The sequence below is a fragment of the Mytilus edulis genome, chromosome 1 (assembly GCF_963676685.1).
Source record: "Mytilus edulis chromosome 1, xbMytEdul2.2, whole genome shotgun sequence".
Classification (NCBI taxonomy): Eukaryota; Metazoa; Mollusca; class Bivalvia; order Mytilida; family Mytilidae; genus Mytilus; species Mytilus edulis.
Window position 1 is genome coordinate 94,541,011 of NC_092344.1, and position 21,069 is coordinate 94,562,079.

Genomic DNA, 21,069 nt, shown 5'->3' on the forward strand with positions numbered 1-21,069 from the left:
ACGATAATCAAAGTTTATAGATTGAAGTCGTCCATCTGTCAATATCAAGGAAATATTTTAGTCTTGGTATACGTAGCTTCCTAAATCTCATGTGCACAGGGGCATAAAAGATGCAAGCATTCACTTGAACAAAAAATTAAAACAACACTTTATAAATTGCATAAACGTCCATGTACCAAAGCGCTTAACTTGATTTACCTTCACCAGAAACGTCCATGTACCAAAGCGCTTAACTTGATTTACCTTCACCAGAAACTCCTAAAGCCGAATATTTGATAGCCAAGGTTGTATAAGAACCGAAACAGTTGACGAGCTATCATATATATAACCAAAAATTAAAATAAGGAATGAAAGCGTGACACTGAGAAATGTGCCAATTTCACATTTCTCTATTCCATCTTGAAAATGAGAAATGTCAACTTGAATCTGCGAAATGTCAACTTGAAAGTGAGCAATATCAACAAGAAAGTGAGAAATATCAAGTTGTAAGTGAAAAATATCAACTTGGAACTGAGAAAATGTCAACTTGGAAGTGAAAATAGTTAATTACCACGTCCACTCTGTGTTTTTGTTACATGTATTTATATTTATATCCATCTGATGAGTCCAGCCTTTTTCAACTGATTTTTATAGTTTTTTTCTTATGTTGAACTGTTACACCATTGCTCAGGTTAGGGAAGGGTTGGGCTCCCGCTAGTATATTTAACCCCGCCACATTCTGTATGTGCCTGTCCAAAGTCAGGGTCTTTTAATTCAGTGGTTGTCGTTTGTTGCTGTGTTACATATATGTTTTTCGTTGATTATTTTGAACATAAATTAGACCGTTAGTTTTCTCGTTTGAATTGTCATTTCGGGGCCTTTTATAGCTGACTAAGCGGTATGGGCTTCGCTCATAGTTGAAGGTCGTAGAGTGACCTATAGTTTTTAATTTCTGTGTCTGTCATTTTGGTCTCCTGTGAAGAGTTTGTGAAGAGTTGTCTCATTTGCAATCATACCGCATCTAATTTGGTAGTGAGAAATGTCGACTTGGAAGGGAGAGATGTCATTTTGTAAGTGAGAAATGTTACCTTAAAACTAAACAAATTAACGAATTGGAACTGCGAAATCTCAATTTGAAAGTGAGAAATTTCAACTTTGAACTTAGATATGTCAAGTTGGATCCGTGGAATGTCAATTAGAAGTAAGAAATGTCAACTCGACTTGGAAATGTGAAATGTAAAATTGAAAAAAAGAAATGTCAACTAGGAAGTGAGAAATGTCAATTTTAAAGTGACAATTATCAGTTTGAAATAGAAAATCTTAAAAACAGAATATTTCGTACTTGTCTTTCGTATGATTGATATCAGTGAAAACATGTTTAAATTATGAAATACAAAGTTGTACAATTTAGAGTTGAAACTCCTTTAAATTTTAATCTTCTTTTGAAAACAAAACAAAAAGCATTCATTCCCGCCAAAAGTATATACAAATACAATCCTCATAAGTAAGCCCACAGGCCAATGTTTTCCATTAGTTTGATGCATTATGCATTAGCTTTCGGAAATGTCAGCTTAAAAGTGAGAAGGTCAACATGGAAGTGAACCATGTTAGTTTGGAAGTGAGAAATGACAACTTGGAAGTGAGACATTTCGACATGGAAGTGAGAAATATCAACTTTGGTGGGATAAATGTCAACTTGAAAATCAGAAATGTCAACTGAGAAGTGAGAAATGCCAACTCGGAACCGAGAAATGACGACCTATAAATGTTAACTTGGAACTAAAATGTCAGCTTGGAACTAAGAAATGTCAACTTTGCGAAAGATACCAAAGGGACATTCAAACTCGTCAGTCGAAAATAAATTGACAACGCCATGTCAAAAAAAGACCAATAACAGTATACAAAACACTACATAGAAAATTAAAGGATAAACAACTCGAACCCTACCAAAATTTAGGGGTGATCTCAGGTGCTCCGGAAGGGTAAAAAGTAAAATAGCAAAAATAGCGAACTCCAAGAATAATTCAAAACGAATAGTCCTTTAACAAATGGCAAAATAAAAAGCTCAAACACATCAACTGAATGGAAAACAACTATCATAGTACAGGCATTTCCTTATGTAGAAGATGGTGTATTAAACCTAGTTTTATAGCTAGCAATAAAATAGTAAAATCACAAAAATACTGAACTCCGAGAAAAATTCAAAACGGAAAGTCCCTAATCAAATGGCAAAATCAAAAACATCAAACGAATGGACAACAACTGTCATATTCCTGACTTGACACTCTCACTTGCATGACAGCAAAAAATCCATTATATTGACAACAATGTTTGAGCAAAACAAACAGACAAAATAGGTAAAAGTTGTCACAAATTTATCAATACTGTGTTATAATCTTAATCACTATTAAACACATAACTATTTCAACAAAGAAAAACATACAAAATGGCATATAGACACTCTGTATACAAAGTACATCAGCAAAAATGTAAGACTAGAATACAAAAAAAAACCATAGCACAATAACATAATGACGAGATGTTAAAAAACCGATCCACGCCAAAAGAATATTACAAAAAATGGACTAAACAGTAAAGGTTAAAAATATACAAATACAAATAAAAAGAACACTATAACACGTAATTAAGATGATAAACAACGTCAGTACCTAGAATATATACTTCACGACCATCAGGTTTTATTTTTGAAGTTGATACGGAATATTTATAAACAAGTCTTGATATCTTCTGATGAATTTATTTAGAAAAAGGACGAGACGTTCTTTGACATAACCCTAGTTCATTAACTTTCTGCTTAGACACTGGTGACGTTTTATAAAGTCTGAGTAGCAGCTACACGCTATTGAATACCGAATGAGTTGGGAAATGTATAACCCATATGCAGGTGAAGTTGGTATGTTGCTCTTAAGGTTGGGGAAATTTATAATTTCAAAATTAAAATCGTCTTGTTTGTCATCGATTCTGGTACTAGGATGTCCGCTAATATCAAATTCGAGGTATAAGTCTAAAAATGAGGCGGAGGAAGCCGTGTCTGTTGTTTCTTTAATTTTTAGTTCTGGAGGATATATTAATGGAACAAATCAGAAACGTTTGGATTCATAATGGAAAGAACATCATCAATATTTCTGAATGTGAAAATTAAATGATCTGGCTTCTTTCATCTTCTTTATTTTGATAACTCCAACTCATATGAAAATAAGAAGAGGTCCTGCTCAACATGTGGCGACGTGTAGTACAATCCTGGTTTGTAAAATCGGATTTAAGTTACTTATTTTGAGCTATTAGACTGGAAGTTGGAGAAAATACAGTATAAAAAAGACACGATTTATTTCAATATTACCTATAGCTGACGCAGAAACCTTATACATAATTCGGAACATAGCAACATATTTAAGAACGTGTTGTTATTTTGAATTTCAGGGGTGAAAAAGACGTACATGTAAGATACATGTACATACAAGATGTATATATAATTTGTCTACAACATGTAAAAGTTAAAAAAAAACATATACCAAACTCCAAGGATGATTCAAATCAAAGCCCCTTAACAATTGGCAAAATCAAAAGCTCAAACACATCAAACGAATGGAAAACAATTGTCATATTCCTGACTTGGTATGGGCATTTCCTTATGTAGAAAATGGTAGATTAAACCTGGTTTTAAAGCTAGCTAAACCTCTCACTTGTATGACAGTCGCATAAAATTCCATTATATTGACAACAATGTGTGAACAAAACAAACAGACATAATAGGTAAAAATGTCAAAATTAGGGGTACAGCACTCAACATTGTGTTATAATCTCAAGCACTATAAAAACAAACAAATATGTCAAGAAAGATATAAAAGTATATAGTGTTGTGTTAGCCAATATCAAATTGTAACGAAACTGCCTCTGGTTACAGTTTCATAACTGACTGAGTGTATAAAAAAAAACTTGACAAAAAACTTAAAAAGTTATCATAAGCTGACTGAAAAACATATTAAATTCAATGAAAATATTTTGACTAAGAATGGGTAAAATCAAACAAGAAATACACTATAAAAGAGACATGTTTTAAGGATGCACTGTATCAAGATAATCACACATTTGTACTATTAAGTTTCTATCAGGAGTATCATTGTGGTCCAAACGATTCCTGATATTTTATAAACAAAACAAAAATAATGACAAGTGGTATGGTTGCACATGAGACAACTATCCACCAAAGACTGAAGGACAATAAACATCCGTGATATAGAATAACCAATCGAAGAAAGCATAAATGTACCTGTTTTATCATACCATATACACAATGGACAAATCAATTTAGTCCTCTTAAACTAATCACTTTTCTTATTTATAGGTGTGGCAGTGTTGATGAACCATACTGATTTTAAATTTGATTGCTGTGGTTTTGTTAGCAGATGGGTCTTTAATGCCGATTTAAATGGTAGTGTCGATGCCATGGTTTGGCGGAAAGACACGGACACTAAGTACATATTAGTTGGTAGCAATACAATAACGTCAAATGGTAAGTTTGTAAATTATCGATGCAATGACGGCGTTATATTTTGTATCATTAATATATCAAGGCAGGAAATATTAAGTGTATACTAGTTAAATTAAACAGAATAAGTAATCTTATAAAAACTGACACCAGTATTCCTTATTATAATTATCTGTACCGTAATATTCAGTTCTCAACCAATCAAAGCAAATTTCTAGATGAAATCAAGTTATGAAGATGCTTAAATGTATGTTTTTCTGTTGTTGTTTTTAAAGTCAATTAGTCATTTAGATAGATACGATGAAGATGGTCACCAAATATTGACTTATTCAGAACGTAATTCTTTTTTGCAGAACTTAAAGTCAATTCATGAGGACTTGCGTCTGTTTATATGCAAATATGCCCGATATGAATAAAGAAACAATTCGATGAGGAAAAAGGACCAAAGTCGGTTCCCACATGAATATCGGTTTGAAAAGCATGTCCTTATTTTCATATATATACAAATATAATAAATATGATGCCAATAATAAAAACTGTTTTTCTGAAATATTGTTTCATGTAGACTCAATTGTGTCAAATAAATGCTTTCTCTTTTTAGAGTCCCAAATCCAAGCGGGGGAAGATATTGCAAATGGAAAGAGAGTTCGGGTTAACAATGACGATCTTATTGGGTTGTAAGTTGTTTTCGTTTTTTTTAATTTGTTCAAAGTGTCAATATTTTATAATTGAAATAATGTTGAAACCTAACTATCAATTGATTTTATTATTGATTTGTTAAAAATCGAAATCTTTTAAATTAAGAAATGTATCTCCCTCATTTATAGCTCTAATTTTCAACCCGGGTTTGGCTTTAATTTTGGTCTTTTGGGGTTTTATCTACTTAACGATTGTATTGGGTTAGGTCTCAAAAATCACTGAAGAGATTTCAATTGTCGAAATTCGCATCTGGAACAATTGAAATTAGTACCATCAATGTTAATACTATCACTGGATCGATACTTCTGTTGGTGGACTGTTAGTCCCCGAGGGTATCAGCATTAGTCAGTACTTCAGTATTTGCATGAAAATTGTTCTTTTTAAATTTGATGTTATAAAATTTCGAAATCTTTTAAATTAAGGAATTTATCTAAATCATGCAGAGCTCCGATTCCTTTTCAGGGTTGGCTTTAGTTTTGGTCCCTTTTTGGTTTTATTAGCTCTTTAACCTCTGGGTCGGTACATCTGCTGGTGGACTGTTAGTCCCTATGATAACAACAGCCCTGTCACATACAGTAATATTCACATATCTCAACCGAATACGATCCGGACTTTATTGTTATGTATTATGAGACTCTCCTGTATAGAAGGTTAATAAATATAGTTTGTTATTGTCAACATGTCTTCGTACTTATTGAACATGGTGTCAGCATGAACCGTCGCCCATCATAAAGAAAATAAGCCAACCGTAGATGGAAACAATCTTAAAAGTTGCATGAACAATCCAGCTACTGAAATAAATCAAAATCATGGATGCACTAACAGGATCACATCCCAAAATGGACAGGGAAGCAACAGACCTGTTGACCGCTTGGAAATCTTTCCAACAACACTCAGAATTTTGGTTCGCGGGACCTCTATCTAAAACTGCCGAAGCACAAAAATGTAACTATCTAATGATATGGATCGGAAATAAAGGTAGGGACATTTATTCAACCTGGGATCTCTCGGAAGAAGACAAAAAGAAACTTGAAGTGTACTATCAGAACTTCGAAAAACACGATCGACCTAAATAAAAAAAAATCTATTCACGATACAAATTTATAAGCCGTGTACAAAAAGACATTGACACTTTCAAAGAATACCCCACCGACCTTAAAATATTGGTTAAAGATTCTGGCTATGCAACTCCAGACGAAATGGTCCGGGACGCCAGTGTTTTTGGAACGAAAGACCACAAAGATCGTGAAAAATGCATCACCGAAGGATCTAAACTAACGTTAGTGAAAGCTATCAAGTTCGCAAGAACGTATGAATTTTCTAAAGCACATTTAAAATCAGTGGAAGATAAATCAACATGTTGAACAAACAAGGATCAAGATCAAATAACTTTGCATCTTGTAAAAAGTGTGGCAAGCAATACACACCACAAAGGGGACCACCTCAAAATAACAAGGGGCAATCACCTAATGTCACAAACAAAGGTAAAAACTGTTGAGGTAAACATGAGCGTAGAAAATGTCCTGCATTTGGGAAACAGTGCAACAAGTGCCATAAATTTAACCACTTTGCGTCCGTATGTCTGTCATCAAACACATCAACAAAGAAAATGCACACTTAAGACATATGCACTGAATCTGATGAGGAACTTTTTGTTGCTACATTTGATAATTCAGAATTGCATACTGATGAATGGACCGAAACAATTAACGTCAACGACGACACAGGTGTAACGTGCAACGTACTTTCCCTACACAAACTGAAAACCATTTGTTCGCATCCTATCATTACAAAAAATATTTCCCCGCTTCATTCCTACTCAGGACACATCATTGACACTGTTGGAGTAATCAATCATAGGTGTAGTTATAAATGCCAGGATATGCCGTGAAATTTTACATTGTGGATCGTAATGTACAATCCGTCATATGTGCCAAAACATGCGAAGCGATGAAACTTCTAAAGCGCATACATTCAATCACTCATACAAGCACGCCACAAGAAACGACAAAACCATTTTTACCAGAAAAACTGGAACAACAATATGGAGATTTGTTCACAGGCCTAGGGTGTCTACCAGGAACATATAAGATACTTATAAACAAAACTGTAGCACCAGTTGTACACGCACCGCGTAAGATACCCATAGCTATCAAAGTCAAAGTTAAAGCTGAATTTGACCGTATGGAGGAACTTAGCGTAATCATCAAACAGCAAGAACCGACACAATGGGTTAACTCCATGGTAATCGTCATTAAACCCAACGGCAAAATTCGAATCTGCATTTTTCCACGTGATCTTAACAAGGCCATATTACGTGAACATTATCCGTTAAATAAACCGTTGAAAAAGTAATTTCGCAAATGCCAAATGCTAAAGTCTTTAGTAAACTGGATACCACCAGTGGATTTTGGCATATTCAACTAGACGAACCTAGCTCGAAAATAAAGGCAACAGTAGTATACCGCTATTCAAAATTCATAAATCGATTGGGAAAATAACAAATCCGGGTTACAAACTAAAACTGAGGGAAACACATAAAATATAAGAGGAGAACAACGACACAACAGAAACACAACACACAAATGCAACACAAACAGAAACGAACTATAATATAACAATGACCATTTTCCTGACTTGGTACTGGACATTTTAAGAAAAAAATGGTGGGTTGAACCTGGTGTAGTGGCTAACCAAACCTCCCGCTTTTATGGCAATGTTAAATATAACATTAAAATGACAACATTACATGACAGGACTACAATACAAATAAATGGGAGAACATACAGGACAGAGACACACACAAATAATAGCTATCAAAAGGTACCAGGCTTATGATTTTTAAAATACGCCAGACGCGCGTTTCGTCTACATATAAGTACAAAGTTGAAGAGCATTGAGGACCAAAAGTTCCAAAAAGTTGTGCCAAATACAGCTAAGATTATATGCCTTGGATAAGAAATTCCTTAGTATTTAGAATAGTTCATACTTTTGCAAACAGTAAATTTATAAAAATGACTATATAATAGATATAAATGTTTACACCGAAGTATAGACTAACTACAGAATAAAAACGAATACGTAAAACAACTTCAATCAGCACCTGATTTATACGTGATTGACATTCATTTGATATCACACATGCCAATCGCACCAGAAATGTATGCTAAATTTCAGAAGGAAACAGCAAATGTTGAACACCTTCAGGAATTACAAGATGTCATATTTGATTGATGGTCAAATGAAAAATCTGATCTTTTACACTCTTTAAGGCCATATTGGACTTTCCGTGATGAATTATCAGTAATCGATGGACTATTGTACAAGTCAAACAAAGCAATTGTACCGAAAGCGCTACAAAATGAAATGTTAGACAAAATACACGAATCATATCTTGGGATCGAAAAGTGCAAAAGCCGTGCACGTGATGTGCTTTTATGGATCGGCATGGGACAGGATATTGAGGATAAAGTTAAATCATGTGGACTTTGCGCTCAACATCAGTCTCTTAATGCGAAGGAACCAATGTTAATGCCTGAAATCACAGAGCGACCCTGGTCGAAACTTGCCGTAGACTTATTTGAATATAAAAAATAACACTACCTACTCGTAGTTGACTACTACTCGAAATGACCGGAAGTAATGAAACTGGACAATGAAACAAGCAAGAACACCATTGACTATTTAAAAGGACTAATGTCAAGATTTGGATATATTGACGAATTAGTTTCTGACAATGTTCCTCAGTTTTCTTCGTTAGAATTCAAAAGATTTGCTACCGAATATGGATTTAAACATACAACGAGCAGCCCACACTTTGCTCAATCAAATGGACAAGCAGAAAGAAGTGTTTAAACCGTCAAGAAGCTCATTATGAAATCGAAGGATCCGCACAGAGCTCTTTTAGACTATCGAAACAAACCGGTGGACATTGATCTTTCGCCAGTACAATTGTTTCTAAATCGGAGATTGAAAACATCATTACCTACATCATTACCGCTATTGATGCAGCAAAACGTCAACAACGGTGAAATTCTCAACTTGAAATCCGCCAAAGGAAAAATAAAATGAACTATGATAATTAAAACATTAATTGTGGACCTGAAAAAACACCACACTCCTCGCTTGTATGTAGTGCAAACGTCAGGTGGCAGACGTTATAGACGAAACCGTTGGCATATAAGACCAACAGCTTACCGTAAAAACACAGTTGAACACGAACATTACAAGAACAATCACAATACAACCGTCCGTAAAACTTCAACTGTCTGTAACACTTCACAAACAATTTCTGCTCTTTGGTCGGGTTGTTGTCTCTTTGACACATTCCCCATTTTCATTCTCAATTTTATAACTATAAATTAACTGTTTATAAAACGTTTAATTTTTCGAAATTCTGAGGATTTTCTACTCCAGGAATAGAGTACCTTAGCTGTATTAGTCAAAACCTTTCGGAATTTTGGGTCCTCAATGCTCTTCAACTTCGTACTTTATTTAGCCTTTTTAATCATTTTGATTCGAGCGTTACTGGTGAGTATTTTCAAGACAAAACGCACGTCTGGCGTACAAAATTTAAATCCTGGTATCTATGATGAGTTTATTTATATACGATTCTGAGGGTCATATCATAATTACAAATGGAATGTTCCTTTACATTCCTCATTGATCAACTTAGAATTTCCTTCTTAACATCCCTTAACAATTGACCTGACCTAAAGTTAACCCGCAAAATATCTTGTTTATTTCAATGTTTTATCTAAGTATAAACAAAACGTAAAATAAGGTTGCTACCAAAGATGTTGGATGCGTACTGATTGATATTTTAGTCTTATATACTTTATTACCTTAAGCTTTACAGCTCATCGGTGAAAAAAAATAACAAGTTATAATTGCAATAAAACATGAAGACAGAGAATGTTAATTATTTTTGTAAAATACTGTCCCTAATTATAAAAGCCAGGATAATAAATTTTCCCAAAAACGTCAACTGCTTCGCGTTTTGTAGACTAAACAACTGTATCAGTTTAAATACGCTCTGTCTATATCAGTAGTATTGTTTAATAAAAAAAACTTTGCCCGCAAGTCACTATATGCCGAACACACAAGAATAAAGTGGAACTCGTCCTCAATACATTGACTACATACTTTGAATAAACGGACGGTCAAATACAGGTACATTTAGATAACGACCAGTCTCAATATTTAATGAATGAGAAGATAGTCTTATTGTTGTAATAGCCTTCCGGTATAAAGGAGGAATATATTTAAGGAGCTACCATTTTATTTTTATGGGGGAGGGGGGAGGCTAGGATGAAATTTGAAAAAAATAGGCAGGACAGGAGTTTTGAGTTTAAAAAAAAGACATGATGAGCAACTTGGCAAACAAAAAGGCAGGATGAAAATTTATGTAAAAAAAGTCAGTTTAACTTTATGTGACCAGGTGGAATAAGGCTCAGATAAATCAAATGCAGAACGTTCAGATATTTTAATAAATATAATATAGAAGGCAACGACAGATCTGAAATATACAGATAATGACAAATAAATACAACTTTACATATAAATGCATATGAATATATCATTTTGTAGCAAATAATGAATATTATGTTTAATTACACAATTGCAAATAAATAATAATGCAAACACAGTTAAATGACAACTCTGAATGTAAACAATTTGTTAATCAATGCTAATGAAAACTGTTCACTAAAGTAAGTTGACCATACTACTATATAAAATACTTTAGAACATACTCACCCCTTCTCGTCCAATGAAAAGTCAGTTTTTTGCCCTCTAATTTTCATAGTACATGGTTTTCCATGCACTATGAAATGCTATACATGAATGACTTTTCATTGTCAGTTAATTATGAAAGTGAACTCTTAATAGCTGCACTAACGAAGTGTACAATCCCCTAAGACATTTTCCTTGGGAAAATAGCCTACTGATTAGAAACGAAAGAGCAAAGATTAAAATAAAAATATTTTGAATTTTGCAAAATTTCATGCATTTTTTAATGGTACACATATATAGAATACACAAAAAAATAATAGGATAAATAAAATGATATTTATTTCATTTATATACCTTACATTTGAGGGAATTATTTTCTTTTTCTATAAAAAAAAAACACATTGCCAGACTGCTGATATATAGCAAAGGATTGTTTTCGGAGAAACACAATACATTTAAATTTATCAATAAAAAGTAAACATATAATGTTCAATTGTTGTATGGTCTGAATTCAAATATTCATACAGAGAGTTTCATATTTATAAAAAAAAAATCAAATTTCAAAAAGGGGATTTATATAACATTGTGTTGCTTTTTATAATAAAAAAAATCTAAAGATATATGCTATAAGTATTAAATTTTACCTGAAGCAGAAGAAAAACAATTTATCCATCACAAACTATGTCAGTGCTATTTCATTTCATCCATTGAAATTACCATAACCTATGTATTATATTTAGTTCATTATAAAAAGTGAACTCTTATTTAGGTTTGAATATTACAATGGGAAAGGATAGTTTTGTAAGGTCACTCGAAAGTGTGAATATGTTCTAAATTGGTCAGACAATACTTGGTCATGTTTTATGAAGATTTAAGCCCTCGGCTTCGCCTTGGGCTTAAATCTTCATAAAACATGACCAAGTATTGTCTAACCTATAAATATAACATTGAAAGTTAATTACAGGTAAATAAGAAAATATAAAGTTTGAAATGCAATTAGCAAAGTAAATGAAACCAAATAAAATATTAAAGTCAAAAACATTTAACCATAAACTAATTTGAAAAACCCTTAAATGTAAATACCTTATAATGCTGGCTACGGCTCTTGATGTTGTTTCTGGTGTTACTTATTCTGCATTGACAATATAGTTAAAAAGTACAATATATATATAGTCAATAGGTGAACTGTTAAACTAGATAGAATCAGATAAAACAACTATTAAGTAAGGTAGTTTGTCTAATAGCCAGTGGTGAGTTAATATCAAAGAGCCCCAATAGAGTATTTTGAATTCATTGAACCATATAATACAAAATATGTTCAATATAATAAGATCATTATAATATAGGGTGAAATAGATATAAACTAAGTACAAAGTTGGGAATAATATCAAATAGATAATATGTATATAAATGAATTTGTCCACATTTTAAAAAAAAATGACAGGACCGAATAGAGTGAAAAATAAAAAGGCAGGACAGAGATTTAAACTAAAAAAAAATGCACGACAAAATGTTTCAATAGTCTGAGCCAATATTTAAAAATCTGCAGTTTACGTTTCACTATTAAGGGAATTCGTCCCACCTCAAAATATACCATAGCAGTATTGGTTGATTGCTTCACTCGGAGTAATCTTTCACAAAAACATAAATGGACTTTTTGTATTTCACCTGCTTTGGTAAAACACCAGTCTTAGATACCTGATTTTTTATTAGTTGTTATTGGTTTTGAACTAGCTGTCAGTAACTGCGAGTAATCTCAGATCTGTGACAAGTGTGTCTTTTTGGTTGTAAGGGATGTATAAATACCCTGCCAGGTACGGTCTGTGTTTTTGTTAGATGTTTTTCTGCTTTGTATCTGTATCGATCTGATTATTATGCCCTTTTCAACTGATTTTTATAGTTTGTTCTTATGCTGTGCTGTAGCACAACTGTCCAAAGTATGGGGAGGTTGAGCGCTCACAAACATCTTTAACTCCGCCACATTCTTTATGTGCCTTTCCCAAGTCAGGAGCCTGTAGTTTAGTGTTTGTCGTTGGTTCATGTCTGTCATATTGGTTTTTCGTAAATTGTTTCTGTTATAAATTAGGTCGGATAGTTGTCGCATTTGACAATCATACCACATCTCCTTATTTTTATATCATTGAAAACGGTCTAACTTATATACTTAAATTCAGTATTTTTATCACAACTGTACATTTTGAAATACACGTGAGAACTAATTTAGTTCAAGTCAACAAAAAAATTGAAATCTAAAAAAATAATTTTAAGTATAAGCTAATAAAAGGGAATATATATTTATCCAATGGTAACACAAATTTTTTTTTTGGAATAAAAGGCTTGTTCAACGATTTTTTTCATTATCCTGACAATTTTTGAGTAAATTTGTTAGACGAACATCGGGTTTCGCATGCTTCCCATAGACGTATTAACCTGATCGGTTTTTTTATAAGTTCATAATACTTCTTATAAATATGGGTGTGTGTGTGTGTGGATGGGTGTTTCTGATAAACATTTTCTTTTTCATTTAGACATACAAACAGTAGTACATTCATTATACCAAATACTGGGACCAGCGGGATGGGTAGTGAAGGCAAACAAAGAAAAAAATTAACCAACATTGATACATCAATGGCATCCACAAGTCCTTATGAATGGTCTACTACAGATACTTCCAAAGCTGTTTACGCCATTCAAGCGATTACTATACAAAGTAAGTGCATCCACAATCGTATTTTACTCTTTGTTTCATTTATAAGGATATATGATGTTTTCTTTTTAAATCTTGAAAGGATTTACTAGAATACAAAACAACTGTGTTGCTATTTAATCTCGAATAATTTTAAACATTATATATTACACATGGATTCATCAAGGACTTTCCCACAAAAAATCATTATAATTTTTTGTAAAAATTGTCTTTGTTTATATACTATTTAAAGGGGCATCATCTACGAGATATAAAAAAAATATATATGTTTTTTTATCAATCATTTATGAAAGTGAAATAGTGAAATATTCCTTTTTAGCAGCCAGTTTAGTTCAATTTTGTCAAAATAAGCTAAGAAACATCGCTGATGAATTATTCACTTGCAAGTGAATAATTCGACCTCATTGAATCCATATTCATGAGACCTTTAATTTAACTCCTTAGCTAGAGATTGGTTACGCATGTATTACTCGTGTTCAGCCAATTAAAAGGAAAATGATATCAACATTGAAAGTGAAACAAAGGTGAACCATTTCATTGACTGATTAGATCCACAAAAAATCATTCTTATGTATACAGGTAACAACGATGATTAACTTATTTTTTCAATCTATAACATGAAATCATACAGTTCTAGAAAAGTTCAATTGCACGAGGTCGTTATCTATTAATATTTATGTTTATGTTTATATCAGGTTATGTGACCGTCGAAAGTCTTCGGAGGTCATCTCGATGATTAATTAGATGGCGTCTAGACTAAAATACACACGAAATACTGATATATACTATCGGGTTATGTGACCGTCGAAAGTCTTCGGAGGTCATCTCGATGATTAATTAGATGGCGTCTAGACTAAAATACACACGAAATACTGATATATACTATCGAGTCCATGCATTGTTGATTGTTTATTTTAGACTTATTGTAATTTAGATACACGTTTTAGTATGTTATAAATCAAATATAAGAATTTGAGTCAAAGCGGTGAACAGGAATTTGAAAGCTAATGCCCCTTTAACAAGTATAATATCATCTAGCTAAAAGGTTTATAAGCTTTTCATTATTTAACTAAGTTTCGCATGTTCTAATATTTTGGCATCGAGCGTCACTGAAATGACATTTATTGTCGTAAGGTGGTCATTTATTGTTGGACATTTTAGACTTTAAAGCTTACTACTGTACACATTTCACTTCAGGCCAAGATCCATCATTGTCAGGGTTAACCGACGTAATAAAGTATAATGACGAGGTATTTGCAGGCGATTTATTATCCACATTTACAGCTACGGATGGTGACCTCGAAGACACTAATAGTTTGACGATAACATTTAACGTTACCACAAGTTATTTCGAACTCCAAAATACCAGTAAGTCTTCCTTGATATTTTGGACTATACACACAGACATTTTTTTATGTTCAACTTGAAATGAAAACTTAGAAAATATATTTTAAAATGGTTAATGTATTGCATGCATTGCAAAGGTAGTTTTAAAATTTGAAAAAGAAAATTTTAAGTATTGTAGATTTAAGATAATCTCTTTTACATTCAAATATTTTAATGCTCTTATTTTCCTAATGGAAATAAATCGCTCATATTCTTATTTAACGTAGACTAGGTTTTAAAAGAGACTATTCGTTCACATTTATTTTTTTTAAGCTTCTTCTTTAACAAATTTTCACTACTTCTTTGCAATGTTTACATTTTTAAAGACTATCATGATTCGGAGGTTTCTCATAGCACTTTAAAAGTATACATTTGCATGGCTCTTATAAATGGCTCTAATAGAATCATATTCAAAACAGTGTGGCTGTGGTCATTGATTGACGATCTAAATTATCCCATTGACTGGGACAGATTATGTGAACGTTTGTCTGTAACGACCGCTGCTCACTATGTATTTGTTAAAGACACTTAAACTGTGGGGCCACAAAAGGTTCTCAACACCTGAATAAAGTAATTAGAAAAACTAATCAGGAATAACACGATGTTTTGATTTATATCAATAATATAAATCAAAACATAAAGGTTATTCCTGATTAATTGTTCGAGTTATTTTATTATTAAAGGCGTTAAGATCCTTTGGTGACCCCACAGTTTAAATTCTATAATAAGTAAGTAGTGAGCAGTGGTCGTGACAGACAAACGTTCACCTAATATGTCCCAGTCAATGGGATAATTTAGGTCGGCAATCAATGGCCACAGCCACACTGTTTTGAATATGATTCTAAATGACTACTGTATAAGACAGATACGCTGTGTCTGTGTCTCAACCCACTAGAGACGTGTTTTCGCGGTCTTAGATATATTGGTAACAGAATAATTGTCTGATCTGTAAATTTAGTAATTTACCCTAATCCTGGACGTGAAATTTTCGCTGATTTTTAATTTCCATGAGAATGATGCAAACATAGCTGGATACTTTTATCCTGTCGACATAGCCGATCTCGCTCTTTTTGTCATTTTGAAGTTCATGCGATTTCCCCAATTTTTTTTTACTCAGATTTGTATATTTTAGTGGATTTATGAGATTTTAACAGCGAGTAAACCACTGTTGCCTTTAATTTAAAATCGTACGATAGAAGGTGATACAATCAAGAAAGTTTACCGTGTAGACCAACCTGGTGTCGAATTGTTTGCATTTAATGCGATTTTAATTGTTTTCCGTCTTACATTTGTACGTTAAACTATACTTCGTCTCGCAATACATAAACTCTTTCGTTTAATTGAACCAGTCTTTGGAAGAAGCGAATCGATAAAAACGTTTCTTATATCACATAGCGATATTGTCTATTATCTTACCTCCTATACATTTCCAGGAATATGATTGGTTAAAAGCGTCCGCGTGCAAACCGTGTATATTTGATATTAGGTTAGTAGGGAGGCGGGGTTTATCTCATACACGGTTAGTAGTGGAGTTACGTCCCTTTATATTCCTTATTAGGTAAGAAGGGGCGGGGCTTATTTAATACACGGTTAGTAATGGTGTTATGTCCCTTTGTAAAAAACAAAACGGTACTGAGAAAAAATCTTAAAAGTTCCAACAGACGAAGAAATTGATGATTCAGATTGAAACAAATTCATAAAACACATTTAAACCTTACAATCGTTATTGTTGGCATCTGTTTTTGTAGGATTGATGGAAATATTTTCTTAGCGCTAACAGTATTGAAGACTTGCTCGTTTTGAGAATCACTAGTCTTAATTTCACACGTTAAGATAGTCGGTAAGATAAATTCGTTACATAGTGTGCTAGTGACGTAATACGGTATATATGGGGTCAGTAAATTCCATATGGGGATTCGAGCTTCGCTCTCACCCCATATGGAATTTATTGACCCCATATATACCGTATTAGGTCACTAGCACACTATGTAACTAATAATATCAATTGTAAATATGCAGACATTCCATGCGGAAAATGTTGTTTTCGGCAATGAAAAATTAAGACAATACGAACTTTAAAACTTATTGTTCAAATATAAACAACAATTGAGTCTAAATATACATTCAAAAGTTAGTTAAAAGCAAAAGTTTATGTCCGTGTAAAATTTGAAGTGCTGTGTTTTTCTTATATACATAAATAAACAAATGCTATAAATTCTAATATCAATGCGATACTTTTAAAATATCATAGCAGTGTTTTTGTTATATCAATATTAGTACTTATTAGTTTTAATATTAGACTGCTGTACCCATATTTTGACAATTTTACCTTTTATGTCTGTTTTGTTCACGAATCGTTGTAAATGTAACAGAATTTGATGAGACTGTCATACAAGTGAGATGTTTAGCGCTATAAAACCAGGTTCCTTACGTCGTAACTACAATCCCCTTCCCTTTCATGAATGTGACCTACCGAATTAGACTATTTACCGGATTTGTAATCACATAAGCAACACGACGGGTGCCACATGTGGTGCAGGATCTGCTTACCCTTCCGGAGCACCTGAGATCACCCCTAGTTTTTGGTGGGGTTCGTGTTGTTTATTCTTTAGTTTTCTATGTTGTGTCATGTGTACTATTGTTTTTCTGTTTGTCTTTTTCATTTTTAGCCATGGCGTTGTCAGTTTGTTTTAGATTTATGAGTTTGACTGTCCCTTTGGTATCTTTAGCTAAGTATCAAAATTATTGTTCACACAACATCTATCAATTTTTTTAATGAACGCATCGAAACAATATGTATCCGATATTCTCCCAACGCACGCATGGAAGACTTTCTTTATTGGTAACAATGAATACTGTCCACGTTCAAATTGATTCGACAAAATCTGACCTGTACTTTTGGACTATTAGTCCCCGAGGGTATCACCAGCCCAGTAGCCAGTACTTCGGTACTGGCATGAAAATACGGATTGTTTTGTGTTATTAAAATTTGCTGTTACAAAATGATAGAAATTATTATAAATTAAGGAATGTATCTCCCTCATGCAAAGCTCTGATTCCTTTCACGGATTTGGCTATACTTTTTGGACCTTTTGGATTATAGCTCTTCATCTTTTATATAAGCTTTGGATTTCAAATATTTTGGCCACGAGCATCACTGAAGAGACATGTATTGTCGAAATGCGCATCTGGTGCAAGAAAATTGATACCGTTAATTTTGTTACTATCACTGGGTCGATGCCTCTGCTGGTGGACTATTAGTCCCCGAGGGTATCACCAGCCCAGTAGCCAGTACTTCGGTACTGGCATGAAAATACGGATTTGTTTGTGTTATTAAAATTTGCTGTTACAAAATGATAGAAATTATTATAAATTAAGGAATGTATCTCCCTCATGCAAAGCTCTGATTTCTTTCACGGATTTGGCTATACTTTTTGGACCTTTTGGATTATAGCTCTTCATCTTTTATATAAGCTTTGGATTTCAAATATTTTGGCCACGAGCATCACTGAAGAGACATGTATTGTCGAAATGCGCATCTGGTGCAAGAAAATTGATACCGTTAATTTTATTGAATCTCGTTTTTATACAAATTAGACCGTTGGTTTTCCTGTTTGAATGGTTTAACAATAGTAATGTTTTGGGTTCTATATAGCGTGGTGTTCGCTGTGAGCCAAGGCTCCGTGTTAAAGGCCGTACTTTGATCTATAATGGTTTACTTTAAACAAATTATTACTTTGATGTAAAATGGTCTCATTCGAACTCATACACAATCTTCTTATATTTATAAATTCGTTTAAGATTTCCTCTTATAAATAGCTGCTTTCCAGTCCTCCAAGGCTGTCATTTGGGTGCTGAATCTTCATGTTAAGTAGTGATTTGGTCCAGTCAAAAAAGGTCAAACTTTATTACATCTGAAACTGTCAAACTGAATTTTAGACCCCCTTAACACAGAATTGTCAATATTTTGAGTTATAGCTGGTAGAAGTTTCTATAATTTTGATATTATTTGTTTCACCAGTAGTACACTACACTGTAAAAATCTTTTTTTTTTAGATAGAGCATGTGCGATCTTTTTAATTTAAAATGTATTTGCAAGGCCTCTGAAAATTGAATAAAATTGAGAATGGAAAAATAGTACTAGAGTACTGAACGCATGATGACCTTGTCTTTGAAAATAACCATACATTACACGAAAGTGAGGTTAATGTACCGAAATATTTTTTTCTGAGACAAGTTCGAGTGTAAATGGTGAATAAATGATAGGCAATTCAACCTCACCGTAATAACTATTACATTGCAGTGATACTATTATTTACATAGTGCGTTAGTGACCTAATACGGTATATATGGGTTCAGTAAATTCCATATGGGGTGAGAGCGAAGTTCGAATCCCCATATGAAATTTACTGACCCATATATACCGTATTAGGTCACTAGCACACTATGTAACGAATTTATCTCACTGCCTATCTTAACGTGTGAAATTTAGACTAGTGACTTACCAAAATGAGCAAGTCTTCAATACTGTAAGCAGATGCCAACAATAACAACATGTTAGGTTTAAATGTGTTTTATGAATATCTTAATCATCAATTTCCTTGTCTGTTTAAACCTTTAACATTTTTTCTCAGTACCGTTTTGTTTTTATAAAGGGACGCAACACCACTACTAACCGTGTTTGAATAAAGGGACGTAACTCCACTACTAACCGTGTATGAAATAAACCCCGCCTTCCTACTAACCTAATATGAAATATACACGTTCTCCACGCGAACGCTTTTAACCAATCATATTCCTAGAAATGTATAGGAGGTAAAGTAAAAAGCTGTATACTCTGGTTTGTTGTTATATATAAATTTATATTAATATTTGTATATACCTGTAACATGTATACAAAGCTCCGAGTTGAAGGCCGTACCTTGACCTATAATGGTTTACTTTAATAAATTGTTATTTGGATGGAGAGTTGTCTCATTGGCACTCATACCACATCTTCCTATATCTATATATAATTTTCATCCATTTGTATATCATTTTATTCTTCTTTTTTTAATAATAGAGCAGTGCAAATGCATGGTGGACACTTTTCTGTAATAATTCGGTTTATCTAATCGATTGAATTTTAGTAGGCATTCATATTTTCTCACAAAACGTTCTTGAGATATTCTTCCGTGTGTGTTAACATATTTTTTTCTGCATGTACGTGTGCATAGATATCATTGATATTGTTTATTATATATATTTATATATATATTTCTAACGTCAAAAGACGTTTACATCTTATTTATTTGTGTTCTAAAAAATTATTTTTATGAGTGTTCATTGAAGAAATGAATTTATAGCAAGCGATACGGATTGTTATTTTGCACTAAGAAATGTCCGCGTATTTATACGATCGATTACCAGTCAAACACGAAAGTCATCGCGATGTAAAAGAGTGTCCAAGCGGCGAGTTGATTATGTTCACAGAGATATCGAATCACCAACGGGAAAAGTCTTTGATATCCAACAAGAACTGTTTTCCCTCTCAATATTTTTTTCTATGTTAATAATAAATCCATTTTCTGTTTGATAAGATTTTTCATTTTCGTGGTATCTGAAGTTGTTCAATTTATTGTCTATGGCTACTCAATTGGTATCTTCAAAGTTCGTGACAGCAGCATTTGTACATTTTTATTTGTTTGGAATATTTATTTTACCATTTGAATATTCATTGTCAAGTATAATTGGGAACTGTATTGGATTGGATTGTTTGAATGAATGTTTTTTTTTCCTTTTAAGTAATGATATTCTTTGTCTATTTCGATATAACCCATGTGAATAGGCTATAGCAGTGTGACCTATATTAGAATCTAATAGGTCGGTAGACTTTTTACAGCCGCATTTAAATTTCGCCATTGCATCATCACTTCAAATAGAATTAGTCGGTAAAACCATATAATGGAAAACAATGGACTAAACAGGTTGTTAACACTGTCAACTATCAATAGGGTCAAGCAACACTTTCGAAATGATTAGTTCATGTAAGCGTACTAAATGTTAGTGATATTGG

At 33.0% G+C, this 21,069-nt stretch overlaps 1 protein-coding gene across 1 annotated transcript in view; it reads left to right on the top strand.

The window, feature by feature from the left end:
- The first annotated feature begins 4,349 nt into the window (after positions 1-4,349).
- The window catches only part of LOC139495630 (protocadherin Fat 3-like), an 88,924-nt gene continuing 72,204 nt past the window's right edge, over positions 4,350-21,069 (top strand). Inside the window, exons 1-4 of the mRNA XM_071283921.1 lie at positions 4,350-4,513; positions 5,091-5,166; positions 13,450-13,631; positions 14,826-14,996. Of these exons, the coding sequence (XP_071140022.1) occupies positions 4,360-4,513; positions 5,091-5,166; positions 13,450-13,631; positions 14,826-14,996 (583 nt within the window). The 5' untranslated portion in view covers positions 4,350-4,359. The remainder of the gene's footprint in view (positions 4,514-5,090; positions 5,167-13,449; positions 13,632-14,825; positions 14,997-21,069) is intronic.